Source organism: Cricetulus griseus, chromosome 3 (assembly GCF_003668045.3).
Source record: "Cricetulus griseus strain 17A/GY chromosome 3, alternate assembly CriGri-PICRH-1.0, whole genome shotgun sequence".
Lineage (NCBI taxonomy): Eukaryota > Metazoa > Chordata > Mammalia > Rodentia > Cricetidae > Cricetulus > Cricetulus griseus.
In genome coordinates, this window is record NC_048596.1 from 62579040 (window position 1) to 62602665 (window position 23626).

The window sequence follows — 23626 nt, forward strand, 5'->3', positions numbered from 1 at the left end:
GAGATGCTTCTGTGGAGTTGAGCGTGTGACAGGTGACAGTGAAAGTGTGTGACCATTTGGAAGCTCTTTGAGGCTGCTTTCTCTTTTAGAGTCACAGCATGCCCATGGTGTCTCTGCCTTTTTAGTACCAACAGCCCAGAGAGGGACTCAAATTTAGTCAAGTTGGCTAGGGTAAGCATTGTGTGAAGAGGGGTATGGAATTCCCCTAGACTATGGAATAGACACAGATTTGGGTTGACTCCTTTTCTTCATTCTAGGAGCTAGAGGTGCCACAGTACAAAGCTTTCCTTTGGTGAGAATACAAACAACCCACATAGGGCCACTAGAGTTCTTCTGTTTCCCCAGGTCACACTAGCAAGGGGTGAACAAATGCTGTTCTGCTTCTCTAAGTACAGTTGGGGGAGAGACATTAGTCTGCCCAGCAACTGGACCCACACCTCAGTTTGACTGTGAGCCCAGAGACCAAAATGGCCACATGACATCACCTGTGTACATAAAGAGACACATGAGTGCAGGCTCCAGTGGATGATACCAGTGCTCTCATCTACAAAGCCTTGGGGCTGTACGTGGGAAATAATCTTGTCAGTACTTTGGCATCAAAGAAAGGGAGAAACTCGCTAATTGTAAGTGGTTTGGGTGGAGAAAAGTAGTGATGTGCCAGCTATGCAAATCAGCATATGCTGAGATCTAAAAGAAATCATTCCAGGCCAGGAAGAAGTTAGGCAAACCAAGAGGATGAGGAAACAACCCCAGAAACTGATCGGAAGCACTTGGGTGTTTCTGTTTCTACCAGGAGGGGCTGCTAAAGAGGCGGGGAATGATGAGTATGTGCCTGACTTAGGTGTGTTCTTTGGATGTAGCTGGGTGTGCTGCACTCCACCCAGGTCAGGCAGGCTTCATAGGCGGGCTCTTATCCGCAGGAATCCTTCCTGGTACTTGAAGTTTGGTCAAGTGCTTCTAAGCAGGACTGGATCTAACGACTGGATGCCTAGGGTTTAGGATTCATTAGCACGTGGAAATCTGTGTCCTGTTGACAACTAAAGTCAGAGAATCTCAAGGAGGAGACCTGGCATGCAACCAGTCCTCCCAGTCCTCTGCGCAAGCTAGGTCAGCACGGGGGCTGGAACCAGCGCCGCCTGGCGGATATTGAGTGTGACCAGCCCAGAGCCAGGCTCCTTCCACAGACACCGGCTGAGAGGGAGCTCGGAATGGAGCGAGATGTTTCTTGACTTCTGCTTGCAGAGGCAGAGAAGCTTGTGGCGAGGCTTGAAGGAACTCAGTCCTGTGTCAGGAGGGATCAAAGACTACATTATCCCATGACTACTTGTCTTGTGTATTACACCAGAGCGAGGGGAGAGATTGGGGGTCTCAGGGTGAAAGCAGAGGCAGAGGAGGGCGCTGAAGGCAGCAGATATCACGGGGAAGGACGTTAGATTCAGTCTTAAAAATTCGGGTTTCATGGGCTGGAGGGATGGCTCAGCCGTTAAAGGCTAGGCTCACAACCAAAAATTCGGGTTTCAGGGCAGAGTGACTCTTTAGGGACGGACCTAGGAAAATATTTTCCGTATTTATCTAAGAGAGAAATTGATCCGTGTCTAGAAGGGTCCCGGGCCCACCTGGCGTCAACGTCTTCAGTCTAATATTCCCTCTGGGCACTGCGCCTTAGACTCACTTTAAACCAGGTAGATCGCGCGGCGTCTCTAGCTCCGCGTGTGGCGGGACCTTCCTGGCTCTGGAGCCTCCACCTCGGCTTCAGTTCGCCCTTAGGATCGCAGCGAGGAGCCTGGATCCCTTGGCCCCGCTGTGCGCACCGTCAGCTAGAACCATAGGCTACCAGCAGCGACAACGGAGTGGGCTGGGGACTGCAGTAGAGGAATCAGCCAGCCGGGTTGGGCGCGCCCCTCAGTGCAGCGCGGTGTCCCCGCCTCGGGGGTCCGGTGCTGGGGGCGGGGACTGGGGGCCCTTAGGGCCCGGGGGCGGCGCAGACAGGGAGGGCGCAGGCAGGAGGAGGGACTCTCGTGCGGGGCAGGGGAGGAGCGAGCAGCCGCGCCGAGCAACCAAGTGAGTTCGCTCCGAAGCCCGCGCCCGCCGCCGCCCGCACCTTGGGCGCCCGCCGCCCCCGCCGCCGCCCGCGCGGGGGTGTAGGATGCTGGCGGCGCCAGGCTCCAGCGGCGGCGGCGGCAGCTGCAGCAGCTCCAGCAGTCCCGGCGGCGGCAGCCTCTCCGTGGCCGATGAATGCAGACCCTCCGCCACCGCCCTGGGTTTGGATGGTCCCCGGCTCCGCCGGGCTGCTCCGGCTCGGCGCCGGGGTCGCGCCCCCGCCGGTGCTGCTGGCTTCGGCGCAGCCCGCCGCCGCCCCGCTACTCGCGCGGCTGCCGGGCTGGCCAGCCCCGAGCGAGCCCCTGCTACCCCTGCTGCCGCTGCCCTCTGCGCCAGACCTCGCGGTGCACCATTATCCCCTGCTCCACGGACAGGTAACGGCCCCGGCCCCGATCCCACTCAAGCTCAGGATTTCGGGTTCCCTCCTTCCCCAGGGCGGCCCTGGCCCTTGCGTTGGCACTCCTCCCTTCCCGGGTGGTTCTCGGTTCCCCACACCATCAGGACGCAGCTCCGCAGTCATATATTGGCAAGAAAGTTCATGCTTCGACGTCCGGCTTTGCATTGGCAGTTTTTTTTGAGATTTTTTTTCCTCCCTCTGGCTCTGGTGCTGGCATCCGTGACTGGAGCCAGACAGCCTGAACCCAACTTTCCCCAGGCGCCGAGCGCTGTCCAGAGCGCGGTGCTGAAGTCGCCGTCGCCAAGCACAGCGCGGTAACCAACTACCGTGGCTGCCATCGCCTCGAAGTTAATACTTTTACAGTCTCCGCCAGACTTGAAAGCGAGCTGCGGATCAATAGCTACTTCTGATTCTGATCTGGTCCCCCCTACTCCTTCACATAGATTCAGGGCAGTGCTTAAGAGAATTCCAGCCACGGAAGGCAGCCTGGAAATCCTGCCTTGAGAGCGTTTTGTGGGGAGGCTTTCCTCTCCTGCCATTTGAATTCTCTTAAACCGGATCCCACTTTAGGAGAGTTTGGCATGCAGAACCTAGAACAGCAAAGGAAAGTGACTATACCTTCGAGTGATGGTGCGGTGGTGCAACCTCACCTGACTTTGGCCAAAGTCTTTGTTCACTATCTGTGCAATTGAGTTTGAATACAGGAATAGCATATATTTCATTCCGAGACTGACCTTATTAGCATATTCAAATAAGCGTTCTGTCACAATACTCCTTTTAATTAATTCTAGCCCGGTACCACCTTATGAGGTTTTCTAGAAGATTTCATGAAACCTCCCCTAAGCTGTTCCTTAGACTTAATGATAATGATACATGCTGTACAGGGCATCCTGTCTTGATGTGTGATGCACATTGTATTTGACTTTATTGGATAAGCTCTGGTAAATTTTGCCATGTTTAGGAGGGCTGTCATTTCAGAGTGTTACCACTAGAGGTACATAATGTCAAAAACTGCCCTCCCCCCCAAAAGCCTTGCATCTCCCCCTCCCTCCCCATAAATTAAAAAAGAAAAATCTGGAAAGACTTAGCATTTGTCTTTTGACTATTTTCTGCTATTCACTATCTAAAGAAGGGTAGGCAGAATCAGAAAGCCATACATATGTTTTACATATAGCAAAACAAGAAAACATTGTGCCTTTGAAACAGTGGCCTCCGAGTGTTTTACCACCCCACCCCCCACCTTACTGGGGTGCAGCCTAGGGGATTTTAGTGGGTGACCTGTACTCAGTGTCTGTCCCTTCCCGGTGGTGGCTGTCTGAGATCTTCAGTCAAACAGTCCTTACATTTCCTTGGTTCTAGAATCTGTTTGTATTAATCACCCTTGAGAAAGTTACAATCTTAGCTCCTTTAGACAGATTCAAAATGGTAGGTGAGGTGGATACAAACTGTCACACTGAAGGGAATGCCAGAGACACAGCTCTGTGCTTTCCATGAAGAGAGGCTGGGAATTCAAAAGAAATAGTCTCAAAGCCAGCCTTTGCCCTTCCCATCAGCTCAGGCCGGAAACTCATTTCTTTTTCTAATTTATTTTTTATTGAGTTAGTTTCCTGCATGTATAGAAAGGTTTCTGGTTTCTTTCTCCCTGCCCTATTTGTTTTCTCCCATGTCCCTCACCCCCCCACCACCAATTCCTTTCTAAGATTCCTGACTGTTGGCTTTGCTCCCTGACCTACTTAGTTTATAAAGCCAGTGTAACCATTGGGCTGTAGAAGTCCCATTTCCTTGTGTCTCTTATTGTCTTATCTTAGAAGGTCCTCCCCAATATTGACAGATACTGAATTGATAATTTTATGATGTTCCATCTATGAAACTTTCACAAGTCTCACTGCCATTTATAAATGTTCAAGGTTTTTCTTGATCGGAAATGATATAGTTTTCTCATCAAATTTCTACTCTTAAACTCCCTTATCATAGCAGTTACTCCAGCATATTTTGATACAAAACAGGCTAATGTTTCTTCTCTCTCTCTCTTGAAATTTTGGGTCCAGTGGCTGTTCGGTGGTCATTCTCCATCCATAGGACTATCTCCGTCCTCTGCTGTGGAGTTGGTGCCCCTTTTCCCCCATGTCTGTCCTTCTGCTCTGCCACCTCCTGTTGGGAAAAGCTGGATAGATAAGAGGATTCCTAATTACAAGGTAATAGTGCAAGCGATTTAATTGGATAAGTGAATTTTTAATTGATACGTTGCTGGGTATCACCATGTTAACAGAAAGCATTTTCCAATTGTAATAGATTGACCATTTGAGTACAGAGAAGGCTCATTTCACAGCCAGACTGACCTTTTCAGAGACATCAGCAGATAGTGATAATTTTGTCATAACTCAAATGCTTGGGTTCTGTTGAAAAAACAATTTCTGAATCAGAATTGTTTTCAGCTTTAAAATCTATAACCACTGATCAAAATCCACTCTTAAATATTATAGAATGCAAGTTTTACATTTTGAAAAGGAGTCTTTTTTTTCATGATTCCTAGTTAGTTTTTTCTCCTTTCTGATGGTTTATGAACTTAAGTTTCCTGAATATCTTTTACTTACTTGAATATGAAAGATGGAGTGACATATTAACTTTTTCTACCACACAAAGCTGTGGTCTCATTGGCTGATTCTTCAGTTTGTCACCTGGCTGCTGCACTGAACTAACTGGCTGGGTGGATAGTTGAAGATTAGCCCGATCTCAGCTAGAGGTCTTTCCCTGGTTTCCTATAGCAACCTCTCTAAGTTTTAGATCCACATTTTTATGGCATAGCCCAGTAGTATAACGCCCACCATTTGACCAGTGAACAATAGCCTGCACCTGTATCTTCCACCAAGTGTTTTGGTTTTAAATGTTTTGTTTGCCTTTATTTTGAACAGATCTTTTTAAATAATTCCTTTGCTCTGGATTCAACATGGATATATCCTGAGGAATCAGGACTCTTCCACAGTCATGAAAAACCTCATTTTCTGGCAAGCCAAGTAACTCCGTCTCTGTCTAGGCCAGCTCCTGCCTCCAGGCCTCTCCCCACCGTGGTATTAGCAGCTCAACCAGTGCCAGGTCAGTCCCCAAATAACAGTAATGATGACTTTCGTGCCTGCCTGTGTTAGTCATGAGTCAGCTTGAAAACAAAGTGCCATTTTCATGACACAATTCTCTTAGCAAATTCTCTTATAATGTATTGCACAGTGTGAATCTTTAAAAATTAGAGTTGGGTCATTTATCTGCTATCATTCTTCAGCAATAGGGTCAATTTTGAAGACAAGGAGATAGTGGAGGGATTAGTATAGGATAATATGGGCAAGACTCTGTCACTTGTTAACAGTGTTGCTTGTCTGGGGTGCTGCATGTGAGGATGCTTTTGAGTCATCAGGGCACAGGTACATACATAGCTTTTGTGAATTTTGCAGTATCAATGGGGGTGATGGTGGAGATGGATTATAAAACATTTGGAAGATGGGTTTTGTTCTATTGTTGGAATCAAGTGACCCAAGAGAACATTTGTCCTGTAAAATAACCCCCCCAACAATCTCTGGTTGAAATATTGCATAATAAACCTGTATTGTAATGGGAGAATAAAATCATCTTATGAATTTTTAAATTGATTTTTTAAAATCACCTTAACATATGATCATATTACAAAAGCAAATGTTGCCGGTGCCAAAATTGTCTTGCGGCCCCTTCCATTATGGAATATTTTATGACTGCAGAATTACATTTTCTCCCTGTAATTTCCTACCTCCCAAGCTTATCTCAATATGTGTCTCTAAAATTTAGTAATAAGGAGCTGTTCCTGTGGATACCAACGCTGGGACAGGGGATACATTTACTTTATTCTCTGTTTGGATGCATATTTATCCCAATTTGTAAGGACTCTTGTTTAGCAATAACTCAGGAAGAACAAGGCAACAAGTCCTGTAGGCTTTTATGATTCTCCACTGAAAAGTGCCTTCAGTCCTTGTCATTGTGCATTGCTGATTGAGCTCTGACCAAGCATCAAGTGTACACATGTTTATAACATCGAACTCCACGATGTTCATGTTTCTATTTGCATTAATGGTCATGGAATATAATTTGATAACACATATCGTACTATAGGAGGGCACCATGACTTTCAATGACTCTTAGAAGAATGATATTTCTTGGTGCATGTGTGAAGTTGCCTAGATCGCCTGCAGGTTTACTTTTATAAGATACCCGTTACCCGTTACTTTTATAAGTTATCCAAAGGATATAGATCCTTTGGGTAACGTTCTTCTTTTGCATGTGTGGCAGAAGGCCACACAGACATCCTAATGGATGTCCTAATGTTCACTGGGAAACTGACGACTTGTCAGGTGATGCAGCACACCTCTTACACAATATTCAAACAGCATTTGTTAATTTTACCTTCTGAGTTGGGGACGAGTGATCCTTAAAGGATGAAATGGTGCTTATTGCAAATAATGTTCTAGCAACCTTTCATTCCAACCTTGCTCACCATTGGTCAAATCTTCACTTTTTTTTTTTTTTTATCTTACCTGGCTTTTTTTTTTTTTCTTTTCTTTTTTTTTTTTTCTTCACCAATGAAGACAACACTCGAAGCTTGGCTTGTCTTGGGGAGAAATGTGACCTGTCTCCCGAGGTGACTAACAATCAGGATGCATCTGCTTGAGATGGGAGTTCTAAGTTGCATCACTAAAATTTGACTTTTTGATAAGTTTCAGAATTCTCAGAAATCATTCACCTCTGAAAAGAATGAATCAAATGCCTGATGAACATACATGCAAAGGGTTGTTTATGTCTTATTAATTGCCTCACAAAGCATTTGAGAAGGGGGCAAGAAGAGGTGAAAGGTTGAGGTAATCTCCAAATCAGTTAAAATTTAAAATTATCACTTCAATTTTTCCATAAAAAGCTAGAAATTACACCTTTAATAAAATAATTATCTGCAAATTATCATATATGTTGCTGTTAATACAATTATATTTTGTGGGTGGATGATTTTGCTTATCATATTTAATTTTCATTATAATTTATATATACAAATATACATGATTATGACCATGTATACTTTTTACATACACATAATACAAAACATATCATTATAAATATACTACATGATTGACATACCATATTGATCAACTTGGCTATACATTTTTTCTATTCAGAATTTAGTAGCCTTAGAATCAGATATATTTTATTGATTTCTTTCACATTAATCAAAGAAACATAATTAGAATTTCCAGGGATCAGGAAAAGTGAGTCTTAAGCTCTCATTTTAAACAGTGCCAGTGAGCTAAGACTTTCTTTTCTTGGCTGGATAGTGGTTTTCATGTAATATTATTCTCTAAGTGCTGTTCACTCATGCATTGACATTTGAGGGACAGTAGAAGGTTATATACCATGAACTCAAGTGGTGCATGCCTAGCAAGCAGTCTGAGTAACTGTGCTATTGGTTGCCTTGATAGAGTTACTATGGATGGAGTGCTGGGTGAGGAACTCTAAGGCTTGGATTAATATCACATCTCCCTCACTTATGCTGGCTAAGAGTTAACTGCAGGTTCAGGGGCTCGGGTCATGAGAGTTCAACTTGACTGAGCTTGGAAAGCCATCTAAAGTTTGACACACTACACAGGGTTTCATTGTTTAGGGAAACTGGATTCATACACGATTACTCTTCTACACAGAGCTAGAAGCAGTCTTGGCCATCTCAAATATGGGAAGTCACGATTGATGCTGGTCTCCTTTCCTTCACTTACCAGGCAAACCATCTACAAGGAAGGCTGCAGGCATAGCCCCATGAGAGCTGGGCTGTGCAGTCTAGTAGGGAGATGGAAAACATTAATTCACAATCATGTGAGTTAGTTACAAATGATGGGGCACCCTGGGGAAAGACCTACAGTGCTGTCTCAGGGCAGGAGGAGGAATAGAATGCTAAGCCAAGCAGTAGATACAGCATGTAAGAAACCATAGACAATTAAGTGAGGCTGGACCATTGTAGGAGTCAATGGGGAGCCTAGATGGGACAGTAGGTACTAGATTTAGGCCCTCTTCAGCCATAGACAGCCCTGAGAGCTCATACTTGGTAAATGTCCTGAGATTTTACACTGTCTCCCCACTCTGAAGGCTCTACAGCTCCTCTAGGAAAGCAGGTGTTCATGCTGGGAAGCTGAGGAGCATCATGAGGCCTAGTATCTTTCCACAAGCCAGTGGGTCTAGGATGCAAAGACATAGAATCATAGCTGTGGAAAGCAAAGGCTATGATAATAACTAAGTGGCTAATAAAGAGATTGTCCCTAAAGATGGTTGGGCCGAACTAGAAGTAATCCAAGATGTCTTCATTCCCAGCCCTCAGCAGCTGATTCAGGGTAGGAGGCAGGCAGGCAAGAACGTGTCAGTGGTCAGCACCATTCTCCTGGCCAGGAGCTGCAGGATGCATAGGATTCATCTCTCCATCAGTCCTCTTCCTCCATGGAGTATGTGAGTTCCTGGAATGTGGCAGCATGTCAGGATACTATTCAGAAATAAAATAACTGAGACTAAGAGCATGGAGCAGTGGGAAGAGATCATTAATTCACTTGCAGTCTGGGAAAGACAAACAAAATAAACAGTGCCTTGAGGGAAACTGGAGGTTTGTGTAAAAGCCAAACTATATGGTATTAGCTATTAGCCTGAGATGAGAAAACCTGAGTCTACTAACCTTGTGTTGGGAACACAAATGTATACTCCCCAGACTGGTTATGCCACCCCAACTTCAGCGATGAGAGAGACAGATGCAGAAGAAAAGAAAAACTCGGGTGTTCAACGAAGAGCATTCTGCTCAGATTCCTTTGATCCCAGAGATGCCCAGGAAAGGCTTTACACAGGACCTCGTCACCCTTTGGGGTAAAGCAAGTTTTAATAAAATTTAACAGGTGTAAATAAATAAGTAACCACAGAAAACCAGGAAGGGGTGTAATGAAAAAATGAGCTGCCTCTGTGGTGAGGCCATCTAAAGAAACAAGAAAGAAGCACAAGGGCAATTCTTAAACACAGTGGTTAAAACCTGAAGGATAAGATCCAACTGAAGACAGTCTGAAAATTTCCAGCAGTGTGCCACTGTGAGGACTCTGTAAAGAAGCCCATATTCAGAGAAGGTAATGGGCACAGACCATGTCAAAAGGCAAAGCACAGGTCGTGAGGCTCTGACACTCCCCCCCCCAACCCCCATCACACTCTGTAAGAAGTACAGTGTTGAATGTGACCAGGAAGGGCATCTCTGCTCAGTGAAGCCTGGTTTATTCATTGCTTTTCTGATGCTGTGACATAATTGCCTGAGAAGAAGCAGCTTAGGGGTAAAAAGGGTGTGAATTCAGGGTCACAGTTTTGGGGGCAGGGAGGAATACATTCTGTCATGGAGGTGAACACCTGAGCCCCTTGAGGTCATTTCACACACAAACCACAGTGAGGGCACCATATAAAAGAGCTGAGATATGTACATGGCATCCCCCACTGTTAGATCTGGTCTCCATGCTGGGAAAAGCTAAGAGAATAGGAGTTAAAGAAAATGTTATGTCTCACCAGAAGGTTGGGTTGCTACCCAGGTGAGGAAGGACCCCCTAGGGAAGCATGGAATGAACCATTCTGTCACTACTGTTGCCACTGCTCTGCTCACCAATTAGTTTAATTTTCTTTTCTTTGTGTTTTACACTCAAGTTGTTTAAAAGCACAGTGTCTGTCTTTTGAGTGAAACTTAGTGTATTTTGTGCTTTATATTTTTTGTTTGTTTTTTGGCACTTTGATTTGTATTTTCTTGTTATTCTGTTTTGCTGTTTCTAGTCTGGTGTGTTTTGTTTAATTTTTTGTATGGGGGTGACTTGGAGTATGTCATATGGATCCTGTTTTCTCCTGCAATTACCAAACGAGATTTTTTTTTTAAGAAATCTGACTTGAGTTTATGTTTTCTCAATTTCAAATTATGAGACCATACTTACCTTAGAACCCTTCCATGAAACATGAGACATTTGGAGTAGTTCGGATTGCATAGTGTTATTATTTTATTTTTAACTTCCTCTGTTAAGAAATAATCTATAACAAGGACTCAGAACGAGGAAGTCAGGCTTCAGAATATTTGTGAACATCAGCATTGATAGTTAATTACAGTGGATACGCATAGGAATGCTTATAGTTTGGTCACTGGAGTGAGTGAGAAGCTCTAAGCTATATTCCTCCTTGTAAGTGAAATGCAAAAGCCACAAGCTCTGATTGTGCTGCCAGAAACCCCCAAAGTCACAACTCGTTACAAAGTTCCCTAAGACTGAAGCTAGACCACTAGGTAATACAGGAAAGGTGCAAAGTGCACACCTTCTATGGTATAGGAATATAGGATGGCCAGAAGTGGGGCACATATACTGAAAGATACCCCAGAACTCAAAGCTCTGTGGAAAAGTCACTGTTAAGTGAATTTGATGCTTGTGCAGGCAAAGATGACAATAGGAGCCAAGACCAGGTTAACTCCTGAATATACTGATCCTGCCTCCCATGCTGACAGCCTGACACAAGAAGGGCCGTGATGCTCCCCAGAAGGAAGCCCAATGCATGTGGTTTTCTGCTGTCCGACTTATGAGGGCTAGCATTTGTTAACAGCATTATAAGAAGTGCAAACCAAGCAAGGAATTCATCCATCAAGAGACAAGATAATCAGCAGACTAGAGAGAGACCTGCACACTGCAACTCTCACTGCAACGCTGATTAGCATAATAATGACCCGAAGGAGGGAGGAGGTGTAGGATTTCATCAGAGATATGGAATTAAAGTCATGGAAACATTAAGAAGAATGTAACATCCAAGATGGAAAGGGACTTTGATGGGCTCACGAGGAGAAGTGATGAAGCCCAGGCCAGGAAAGAGTTTAAAGACTGAACAGTAGAAACTTTTGAAATTTTATTTTAGAGAAAATACAAGTGGAAAAATGGAGCCTGCATCCTCAGAGCTGTGAGATAACATCAGATGGTTAACATATGTGTGATTGAAGTCCTAGAAGAACACATGGCAGGAAAAGCATTTGGAGAGATAATGATCAAAGGTGATACAAAAATAAACAGCGTTGTCAAACTGCAGACTCAAGAAGTTCAGCCAACTCAACTGAAAAGAGCAGAGCTGAAAACAAGCAGAAATGGAGCACTCAACAAGTCAGAGTTAAACGTGTAAGGCAAAGACTAAAAGCAAATCCTAAAGGTAGGGAAAAGACACATTACCCAGACAGGAACCAAGGTGAACATCTCACGAGTTTTATTGTCACAACAAAGTGATATGTTTAAAGGGCTGAGATAAAAAAAAAAAATCTCCATCCACAACTTAAGCCAATCAAAAGCTAGCAGAACTTGAGGTGAAATATCGTCCCAAACAAACTAGAACTGATAGAACTGAAGAGAATTCACTCCTGGAGATCATTGGCTTGAGAAATTACAAGGAAGCTTATCAGGAAGAAATAATGCACCATCAGAGAAGAATTTTCCTCCTTTAGACGAGAAGAAAGTGATAGAGATGACAAAGGTTGCACTGTTCTCCCTCTCAACAGCTCTGAGGATAAACGGTGGTGGAAAGAGCAGTGAATAGTGACAGAGCATGCTTGTACAGTCCGACAACATTTGTAAAATGCGCCATGAGTGCTAGCATAGCCACAGGGATTTGGAGGAGGATCAGGAAGTGTGAAATCAGAATGCCTTCCCACCATCTATTATATGACACACGGTAACATCTGAGAGTAAATTCTGTAGTCTTAAAGATAGACCTGGCATCTTCATGTATGATCTATTTATTTATATAAAGGTGTACATTTTATTACAATATACACACACACACACACACACACTCAAGGGGGAGTGTAGAGCAGGCAGTTGGAATTGTGAAGACAAGATAGCAAAATAATTACAGACATAATAATAATAATAATAATAATAATAATAATAATAATAATAATAGATTCATAATACATATTCAATCCAGCCAGTCAAGGATACATAGTGAGACCCTGTTTTTACAAAAAAAATCAAAAACAAAAGTCAAGTGGCACACACCTTCAACCCCAGCACTGGGGAGACAGAGGCATGTGAATCTTTGTGAGTTCAAGGTCAACCTGGTCTGAATAGCAAACTCCAGTCTAGCCAAGGCTACATCTATCTCAACAAACAAACAAACAAACAACATCAAGACATTTCCTGGAAACCCAAAGTCCACCTTAGTCTTGGAAGCATGTAGGTTAACTGCAGACCTTTACCTTTTCCCCTCTCCTCCAAATCAAATTCCCCAGTCTCATCCTCAGTTCTGCCACAGACCACCTGCTCCAGCTCCCAGCTCTCTCTGCCCTCATCTCCAGTGGAACACACAGATCTCCTGCTCCAACCTTCCTCCCTAGTTATCCTGTTATCCCCGCCTCCTCCACGAGGTATTCTCTGGGAACCCACCAGCCAAGTCTGCCAGATAAGCAAGTAAATGGTTGGAACTAGAAAAAAATGTCTCCCTGAGTGATGTAATCCAGACCCAGAAAGACAAATACGATCAGTGCCTTGTTCAGCCATCATCAGAGAAGCTTCCTCCTGCAGCAGAGGGGAAGAATACAGAGACCCACACCCAGACAATATGCAGAGAGTGAGAGACCTTGGAAGACTCAGCCCTAACAGGATGTCACTATCAAATCTCTCCCATCAGGGCTCAGGGAATCCTTTGGAGAAAGAGGCAGAAAGACTGCAAGAGTCAGAGAGGAGGACACTGAGGGAACAAGGCCCTCTGAATCAACAGGATCAAAGCTCATATGAACTCACAGACTCAGGCAGCATCACAGAGCCAGCAAGCATGGCTCCGTACCAGAAAGGGTCCTAGAGCTGAAAAGAGAAGTGGACGCCTGCCTGTACACTAAACCCAGAAGCTTCTCCAACTAATAAGTACTTGCAAGTGAAAATTTAGTTTTCTCCAAGAGAGTCTCACTGGGGAAACAAACTACTCTTGAAGGCCAGTTGAATGCCCAGCAGTAGACGCCAACAGAAAACAAACTCAACCATATCTTTGGAGGTTCCTTGTCTCATAATGCCATGTCAGAGTTAAAATTTTTTATTTATTTTAATTTTATTTTATCTATCATCTATCTATCTCCTTTTTACCCAACAGGTTCTTTGCATATACATTATGGTTTCTAGTTTTGTGTTTTTGTGGGATTCCTGAGTGTGTGAATGAGTGGGTTCTCTGCATCTATATTAGTTTCTTATGCCTTTTCTTGGGCTCTTTTCCTTCTGTTTGTTTGTATTGTCCTGTTCCAATGTGTTAGGTTTTGTTTTATCTTATAATAATATTATGATATATTATTATCCCTTAGAAGCCTGTTTGTTTTCTAATTAGAGACAGAAAGGGGGTAGATCTGGATGAGAGGAGAGGTGGGGAGGAGCTGGAAGGAGTTGAGGGAGTAATCTGGATATATTATATGAGGGAAAAAAGTTATTTTCAATAAGAGGCAAAAAAGAAAAAATCCATATGAACAAATAAAAAAGCACCAGAAGAGCCCACTGTAGCTATATTGGTGGTTTAATGCCCCCATCAAAAGACAAATACAAAACAAAAAAACCTGCATAATTATTCAACACAAAATTAGGTATAAAAAGAGAAAGAAGGATCATAATATAGGGGAGCAAGCATGGAAAACAAACTATAAAAGGGAGATTAAAATGTGAAGTTTAACTCCCTGTTGATAGGCAGAAGATTTCAGATTTTTTAGCACAAATATGTGATGTTTATTCAGATTCTTGCTTTTAGTATGATGACATGAACTTGGTGAAAGTTAAAGTGAGGAGAAGATACCTGCTTTAGCATGAGTCTAGAGTACCTGGAGGTGGCTAGCTAATAGGCAAGTGAGAATTTGGAGATGAAGAGGGAATTGCATAAATAAAAATACACAGAAAGTGTGTCCAAAAGGACAGAATAATTCCAAACAAGAGCCACACAGGACGATCGTGGACAGAGAGAAGGAGGGTGCAACCAGAGTGGCGGGTGTCGCTGGGGGCTTCAGCAGCACCTTGGGTAACAGCAAGAAGGTGGGAGTATTTTCAGCTTTGGAAAACAAATAGGAGTTTGCCCTCCACCCTGGCCAGAGGGACAACCACAGACCACCTCACGACAGTTTGTGTTTATGTGCACAGGCAGGGCATTCATCACACCTACATTCTAGGCTTCTAAATGACCCCACAGATACTGAGATTAAAGTCTATACAAGTCACTTTCTGGCCAAAATAGTATTAATTTAGAAACCAGTAATGGAACAGGAAAAAAAAGATCTGGAAAATGTCTAAATACCTGAAAATAGAATAATGTACTCAAGTAACACATTGGGGTTAGAGAGATAGTGTCAGAAAATATTTTGATTTAAATGAAAATGAAAATCATTAAAAGAAATCTCGTGGGGGCACAACCAAAGGAGGACACAGCCAGAAATTTATAACATGAAAATGTCTGCATTAGAAAAGAAAATTTAAATCAATGCTTACCCTTAAGCAACTAGAAAAGAGAGAGAGCTTTCTAACAAGCCAAAAGAACTGAAGAAAAATGACTCAGTTTTGTTTCCTGTTGCTATGATAAAATGCCCCAGTTTAGGGGAGGAAGAGCTCACAAGTGCAGATTACAGTCATTCATAGCAGACAAATCACGTTGACAGAAGCACGAAAGAACCAGTCACATCGCATCCATAGTTAAGAGCAAGAGCAATGAATTAATGTATGCATGCTAGGGCTCAACTCACTTTCCCTGACTTAGTCCATTCAGGATCCTGAACCTAGAGGATGGTGTTGCCCACACTGGCTGGGTCTTCAGTATTCAGTTATCCTAACCATGACCACTCCCCACAGGCATTGCCCACAGACCAACCTGATCCAGACAGTTCCACCTTCCTTCCTTTAGATTAGGTGAGGTTGACAGTGAACACAAAAGGTGTCAAAAAATTTTAAGAAAGAGAAATATAAAGAAAATTGATGACAGCAAACTGATGTTTTAGAAAGATCAGGACAGTTGGTCATCTCCTGGATGGAGCTTAAGAAAAAAGGAAGCCAATGATGGATGAGCAATATCAAGAACAGAAACAGTTCTCGTCTGGGTCTTATACGAAATGCAATGAGAAAATGTGAGTCACTACCTTGTGAAGTGTTCTCAAAACTTTAATAGAACAGATGAACTCTTTGTACAGAACAAGAGAGTTAAGGAAGCAACTGAATGTGAACAGAACTGAGTGTATGTACGCAGCAAGTCCGTTTAGAAGCCTTCCGGTATGGGGGACGACTTTCTCAATAGGGAAATTCTCTCCAGGAGCAAACAACTCTGGTAAGTTCCATCAGCTGTTTCTGGAAGGAGTGGTAGACACATTTACCTAAGCAGGTTCAGACAACAGGAGAGAGGATAATGTCGCTGCAACTCCTTTCCCTGAATTCAGCCCTCCTGTGTAACAAAAGTCAAGTGAAGATCACAGGAAGACTGCTAAGAGAGGCTTCGCCAGCATAGAACCAAAAGTGTCCAAGGAAATGGAGTGGGTCCAGCAGTGTATACAGTATGCAACACCTGTGACCAAGTTTTGCTTTCTGGGAATGGAATGCTAATTCAACTTAGGTAACCAACTGATGCTATTTATCAAAAATGAAAGAAGAAAAATAGTAAGATATTTTCATTTAGAAAATGCTTAAGTGGCTCACAGCAGTGCATGTCTGTATTCCTAGCAAGCATTGAAGTGGACACAGAAGAATCTCAAGTTTGGGGCTATAAATTAAGATGATATCTGAATGTAAAACAATAACAACAAGAATCATTTTCCAATTCAACTTATATTCAGATTAACAAATGAAAAAAACAAAACAAAACATGTGCAAGACAACGAGCATTAAAGAGTACCTGCTTGAATGGACAAGATAATCTTTACAGAGCCACAGAGCTTCATTTAAACATTGATAATGGTGGGTTCCTCCAAGGTAGAGAATTAGGCACAGACTTGTGCTCACATCACACCTGTGCAAAACAGTTCTAGAAGCTTCACATGGTGCAAGAAGACAAAAGAGAAACAGGAGGGAAGGAACTGAGAAAGAGGAATACAGACCATAGTGAAAGTTATCGCTATTTGCAGACAGAAGCACTGTCAGTGTAGACCACTTCAGAAGATCCACCAGGAGCTGCTAGTCCTGGGTTTCACAGGGTTGCAGGGCACAAGGTCAATGTACAAATTTGACCAAGTCCCTGTGTTACCAGGAACAGCTGAAAATGAAAATAAAACACATCCCATATAAAAAATATAAAGCTTGAAAGTCATTGATAAGCAGTAAAGAAATGTACAGCAGCCTTGAAGACTGTAGGAAAAAATGAAAGAAACAATTCAAAATTATAGAAATCAACCTTTGGTGAAATAACCAAACCTGAAATGCACATGTAGTAAGTTGCAAACATGTGGGTAGCACTTGGAGATGAATCCAAAGGTGAAATGGTATACAGGCACAAGGTGGGGTGGTGCAGGGAATTAGGAAGAAAAACATAGTGTGGAAAAGCCAATGACAAAAATAAAGGCAGATACTCATAGCTTAAACAATCACAAATAAATAAGATTAATAAATGTTTCCATCACCTTTGTGGATACAGAAAAGTTACAAAATAAAGAGAATCAGTTACTCTCTACCATTCAATGAACTCTTTACTGGGACTTAGGAGCTATTCAGATTGAACCAGCGGGGTAGCTACTTATATCCCTGTAGGCTTATAGACTTTTCTAACTGGGCACGTGCTAGGCGACCTCATGTTGGCTCTTTCCCTTGGTTGTGAGTCTCTTCTACACCTGAGATAGGTGTTACTTCCTGTGATGTGTGTTTTGGAACACAGGAGGTGATGAAACTATATCTATTATGAAAGTGGTTGTCAATACCAGTATTTTTGCAAAATAAAAAAAATTAGATCCTTTAATGGAGTAGATGAATTTCAATTATCTAGATAGCTGTAAAAAGCTGAAACACTGAAGGTATCAGGTTCAGCATGCTAACATCTGCTGGGGTCAAAAGGAGTATAGTTTACAATTATAGAAGCTATGTACCAGCAAGGCAGGCATGACCATGGCATCAAGTCTATTGGCTCAATAAGGAAAACCATATTCATGTCAATAAGCTACATGAAGATGCATTGTGGGATATGTGCAAAGGCAGAAGCCATCTGTAACAGTTTGAAAGCTGAAACATGGTGTGGAGCCAGATACAGGACACTGAGCTAAAAGCTTCCACCTTCAGCAAAGGGCATGGCTCCCCGACCATGAGAGTTATCAGCATGCCACTTTAACTGTCTCCCGAAAGCTCTAGCCAAGAAATGAAACAACATGGAAGACTACCTGGGGAGTTCAGAAATCTCAAGGTCAACTTTAAAACTCTCCAAATAAATTTAAAAGGCAGTTCAGAAAAAGTGATTGATGGGAGATGTATTTCCTTTGTATCAACAGCTTTGTAGACATGGCCACCGCAGACATGGGACCACATCTGTTTGCAATGGTCTTAGAGAACTAGCAGTGAGTACATCTTGACAGAGTTGCAGTTTAGCGTTTGCTCCTCAAAGACGTTTTCATACTGTGCATTCTGTGAACAAACAACCCTGATACCACCCCTCCAGTCTATTATCTTATGGGTATAAAGAACCCATTTTAATCAGCGTCTGAGATAGTCAGGTGCTGTGGGTCTGGATGGTGACTACCTGTGAAAAGGTCTTACCTTTTATTTTGATCTATTGTTTTCTCAGTATAAGAAGAATTTGCCTTTTCCATATAAAAAGTTGGAAATTATTAACATGTAGAAGAAAAGAAAACCATCATCCACAGCACTGGGAAGTATTCATAAATAACAGCAGAATAAGACTATTTCCAGACATGCAGCACAGGAACACTTTAGAGGTTGTCAGTTACTTATAGTAACTTCCCAGGCTTTTAAAGGACAGTGGAGGACAGCTGGCAGGAGCCACTGAGATGCTCACTTGGGGTGGGGGACCACTTGTTTCTTCCTCTCTTCCCATTCTCTTGTCTCCTCTGTTTACATTTTAATATGAATTTAACATATTCTTTGAGAATTTCACACATACATTCAATGTATTTTTGATCCTATCCAGCCTCCCACTTCCCTCTTTGAAGCCTTCCCAGGATGCCCCATCACACCACCCTGTCAACACCATGTTCTCTTCTGTCTAGTTAGTATTGCCCACTTGCACATGGGTGTAAGCCCACCCACTGGAGCATGGACAGCCTTCAAGGGGCCATGTCCCTGAAGTAAACTGTCTCTGCCACTCCCCAGTAGCTGTCAGCTGCCAATAGCTCCTTACTAGGGGCGAGACTTCATGATCCCTCCTCCATTCATGCTGGGACTTGAATTTTTAAAGTTTATTTTTTTTTCTTTCACCATCTAGGACTTTGAATGCAATGTTGAAATGGTAATGACAGAGGTTTGGTCATTTCAAAAAATATTGATTTATTTTTTATCAGCATACAAAGTAATGGAATTGACTCTGGCATTTGCATATATACTTTGTCTTGGTTGCTCCTGCTCTCCATTTCTGTCCCTAGGGAACCTTTCCATCCCCACCCCCCACCTTCCACTTTCCAAGCATCTCTATTCTATTACCTCCTGCCCTGATTCTTTCAAAGATCTCTGTTTTTTCTTCTTTCAGGGTCCCCTTTCTAGTTTCATGACCTATACTCATACTTATGACCACATATAGGTGCACGCACACACACACACACACACACACACACACACACACACACACACACACAGCTAAGATCTATATAAGAGACAAAATTTTCAGTATTTTTAAAGCAGTGGTTCTGATGGATTCTATCATCAAGGACAGATAATGTAGAAGATGCTAGTGACCCCTTCTTTATTTGGGAAAGTCCCTCCCATTCTAATTTGCTGGTGGTCATATTTTTGCATGATGTAATGTTGACAGTTTTGTACGATTTTCTCTTTTTCTACTACGGCAGTCGGAATTTCTCTTCTTTTTTTAATTGCTGTGTTGGTTAGTTGCTGTCGAGTTGAAACATGGCTGGGAAGAGGGAATCTCAGTTGAGGTATTGCCTCCATCAGTTTGGCCTGTGGGCATGACTGTAGGGAGTGTTCTTGATCGATGGTTGATGTAAGAGTACCCATCTCTTTCTGTGTAGAAAAGGTAGCCAAGCACGCAAAAGGGAGCAAGCCAGAAAGCAGGGTAGGGTTCTTCCATGGTTACTGCCTTTAGGTTCTTGCTTGAGCTCCTGCATTGGCTCTGTCGATGATGGACTGTGATCTGTAAGTCAAATGAACTCTTCCTCCCCAATTCACTTTTGGTCAGAGTATTTTATCACAGCAACAGAGGGGCTAATGTGGGGAATTACCAATACGGAGCCAGGTAAAAATACAAGGGAATTTAATAGGAAAAAGCCAGCCAGCAGGGTAGCAGTAAGTACAGCAAGCAGAAGATGAAAGCGAAAGCAGGGTCGCCAGGTAAGCATCCCTCACTCTTAAACTTTCCCTACATCACCCTGACCACGCCCTTATAGGCGTGGTCAGGCACTCCTGTAGCCAGCCCCTAAGCAGGTGTGGCTACAGCATCCCTTACAAGAGGCTAACTTGAACAATTGGTTATTTTTATTGTATTATTGCTGAATTGATAAATGATATGCATTCCTCTGATGAACCCAAGTTCCTCCTGGCAAATCCTTTGGGCTCTGCTGGAGTTACCACTGTTTCTTTGTCTGGAGTGTTTGATCTATGTTGTGTATGAAACAGTACTATGTCTTTTGATCTTCTATTTAGTGTGAAAGCTCACTGAGAAATGGCTACTCCACCTTAATTTTTTGAAGCTTTATATTACAATATTAGAATAAAATATTTGTTGAAATGTATGACTTGCCTGTAAAAATAGAACTTAGTCCTTCATTTGTGGTTAAGATTTTTAGCTATTGAGTTAAAGCATGTCTTTGACTCTTCAGTCTTATTCCTCATTCTGATAAGGCTGACCAATGACTACACATGCATTTAGGAATCCATCCCTGCACCAAACTTTGAAAGTCATCTCTGGCATAAGGTTTGTACTGGCTGGTTTTGTGTGTCATCAGAGAGGAAGGAGCCTCAGCTGAGGAAATGACTCCATGAATGCCTCTGTGAGATCCCACTGTAAGGCATTGCCTTAGTTAGTGATTGATGGGGGAGGGCCAAGCCCATGATGGGTATTGCCATCGCTGGGCTGGTGGTCCTGGGTTAAGAAAGCAGGCTGAGCAAGCCATGAGGAACAAGCCAATAAGCAGCTCTCCTCCATGGCCTCTGCATCAGCACCTACCTCCAGGATGCTGTCTTGTTTGTGTTCAGGTCCTGACTTGCTTCAGTGCTGAACAGTGAAGTGGAAGTATAAGCTAAATAAATCCTGCCCTCCCCAACTTGCTTTATGATTATGGTATTTTGTTGCAGTAATAGAAACCCTAATGAAGACAAGGCTATTCTGAATCAAGTACCTTTTCTAACATGTAGTATTGGTGGTTGTCACATTTTGCATATGCAGTAGTACTTGTTTGCTCCTTGCTATTTTAGAAATTACTTAATCAACATGATTAACAGTTTGCCTATTTTACTGGTTCCTCCAAGAAGCAACTTTCAGATTCTAAGATATTTTACCATCCATTTAACAACCTCCTTGACTTATGTGCTTTCTTCTGTTTTTTTTTTTTTTTTTTTTTTTTTGAGAGGGAGGATTAATTCTAGTTTGTTTATTTCTTTTGTTTACATATTTTCCTAAATTATTAAGGCACCTATTTGCACATTAGCTCCACATATCATCTCATTACTTTTAACAACATTTTTTAAAAAGATTTATTTTTGTGTGTTTCTGTGTGGGAAAACATAAAATGTGCTATTTTTGTTATCACCTGATTATATTGATTTTTAAATTGTGATTGTATAGCCCATGCATTAAAGAGTTGTTTGATTTTTATTGTTGTATGTGGTGGTATGTTCATATACCATAGCACATATGTAAAGGTTAGAAGATAACTTTATGGAGTTAGGGTGTGTTTGTGTGTGTGTGTGTGTGTGTTGGTCAGCTTTATGTAAATTTGACACAATCTTGGGTCATTTGGGAAGAGAAAACCTCAAATGAAAACATATTGTCATCAGATTGGCCTGTGGGCAAGTCTGTAGGGCATTTTCTTGATTGATGATTGATAGGGGAAGGCCCAGCTCACTATGGGTGGTGCCACCCCTGGGCAGGTGATCCTGTAGCATGTAAGAAAGCAGACTGAACAAGCCAGGCAGTGTCAGCCTATAAGCAGTGTTCCTCTATAGCCTCTGCTTCAATTTTTGCCTCCAAGTTTTTGCCTTGACCTCCCTTCATGATGGAACATAATCTGTAAAATGAAATAAACCTTTTCCTGTCTGGTTGCTTTTAGTCATGGTACTCAGCAATAGAAACCTAAGATTCATGGGTTTTAGGTATTGAATTCAGGTCTCCAGGCTTTCATGGCAAGCATTTCACCTGCTGAACCATTCTACCAGGCCTCCTATGGATTTTTTTTTCTTTTAAAGAAAGTTCTGTTTAAGCATTGGCCAGAGAGTGATGAGATCTGCCTTCTAAGAGAACTTCACTGAAGTAATTTCTCTTTTTGTGGGGGCCTGTTAAGAGTTTTTAAAAGGTTCTGGTCATGTCTATGTGCTGCTCGACAAACATTCCTTTAATGTCTGTGGACATTTTCCATATTCTGGGAGAACAAGTTGTCAGAATGTCTGTGGGAACTTTTTTTTTTTCTTATCAAAGATAGTTTTCCAAAAGGCCAGTATTCTATCTCTGATCTCTTTCACTTTGTAAAACTTTATGCAAATGTTTTCTATCCTCCATCTCTTAAAACTTTTGTTTATGTGCCACCAGCCCCCAATACCTGGAACTTGATGGCTTCGAGCAGTGAGTGTGACCCCTGGCCCCTTTGTTTCATTTCCTTTGCCATGGTCCTTTTTAAACTAGACAACTGTAAAAGACTATGGTGCTCTGAGCACAGCCACTAAGGGAAATGTCCAGTTACTTAGAGAAAAACAGCACAGTCCCTGTCCAGGTGTGCTTGCTAGCCCAGTATGGGTTGTGGCAAGTTTTGTTTTCAAATGGAAATCACCTTGCCCAACTACTTTTCCTTTGCTCATGTGTTCCTTTGGGCAGCGTGGAGATTATTCTTTGTTTTTAACATTTCCTGTGTAGTTAACTAGTGTGTAAATCTGTCAGTATTGGGGGCTCAGTGGTTTTGTATCAGTCCATTTGGACAGACTTGATCCTTATGTTTTGACTACATTTGTCCTTTTGAAAATGTTTGTGAAAGGCAGCCTAAGTGTTGTAGCACGGTAGGGGATTTCTCAAGCTCCTCTCCTGCATTATCTATTTTGACAGTGTTCCATGTGTGTTTGATGACCATAGCTTTATTCTGAATATCCGTTCTATTCTCTTCATTGTGGAGTCATTTTGTATAAGGTGATACTCTTCCTTTCTACTTCTAGGAATACGGCTACACAGACCCTGTGCCCTCACAGTCTCTCTTCTTATATAAACTGGTATTTCTTCCTATTATTGCTGCCTCAGAACTTAAATGAGTATTTTTGACATTAAATAGCTAATTTTTAAATTAATTACCCATCTATCTTTTAGCTAGTCAGCTAGCCATTTAACATTTATAATGAATATTGATTTTTTGAGAGATTGTTATGACCTTATTGCTTTTTACTTCGGTTTCTTCTCAATTTTCTATACTCTCTTCTCATATTTTACATTTTTGTTGTTAACTCTGTGGTCATTTGAAGTTTTTATTAGCCTCTGTTGTTTATAATTTATATGCTATCTCTATTATTTAAAAATTTCTACCATAAATGCATAACTCAAAAGGTTTAGTGTTTAGTACCATGTTGCATCACCCATTGAACAGTAGGACACTGTGATGATTTGACTGTGATATCCATTTTTATTGAGGATCAACTTAAGGGTTCTGTTGATCATTAACATTTTTTTGTAAAAATTAATATTATGGTATTCTCTGCTGACTAAATATTTAGGTTTCTCAGATAATGTTTCCATGAGTATTTTGTTAAT

General features: G+C 42.2%; 1 protein-coding gene across 1 annotated transcript in view; it reads left to right on the forward strand.

Annotated features, from left to right (window-relative positions):
• The first annotated feature begins 2160 nt into the window (after positions 1 to 2160).
• Positions 2161 to 23626, forward strand: part of Tcerg1l (transcription elongation regulator 1 like) — a 184161-nt gene continuing 162695 nt past the window's right edge. Inside the window, exons 1-3 of the mRNA XM_027409081.2 lie at positions 2161 to 2474; positions 4546 to 4692; positions 5410 to 5590. Coding sequence (XP_027264882.1) covers positions 2232 to 2474; positions 4546 to 4692; positions 5410 to 5590 — 571 coding nt within the window. The 5' untranslated portion in view covers positions 2161 to 2231. The remainder of the gene's footprint in view (positions 2475 to 4545; positions 4693 to 5409; positions 5591 to 23626) is intronic.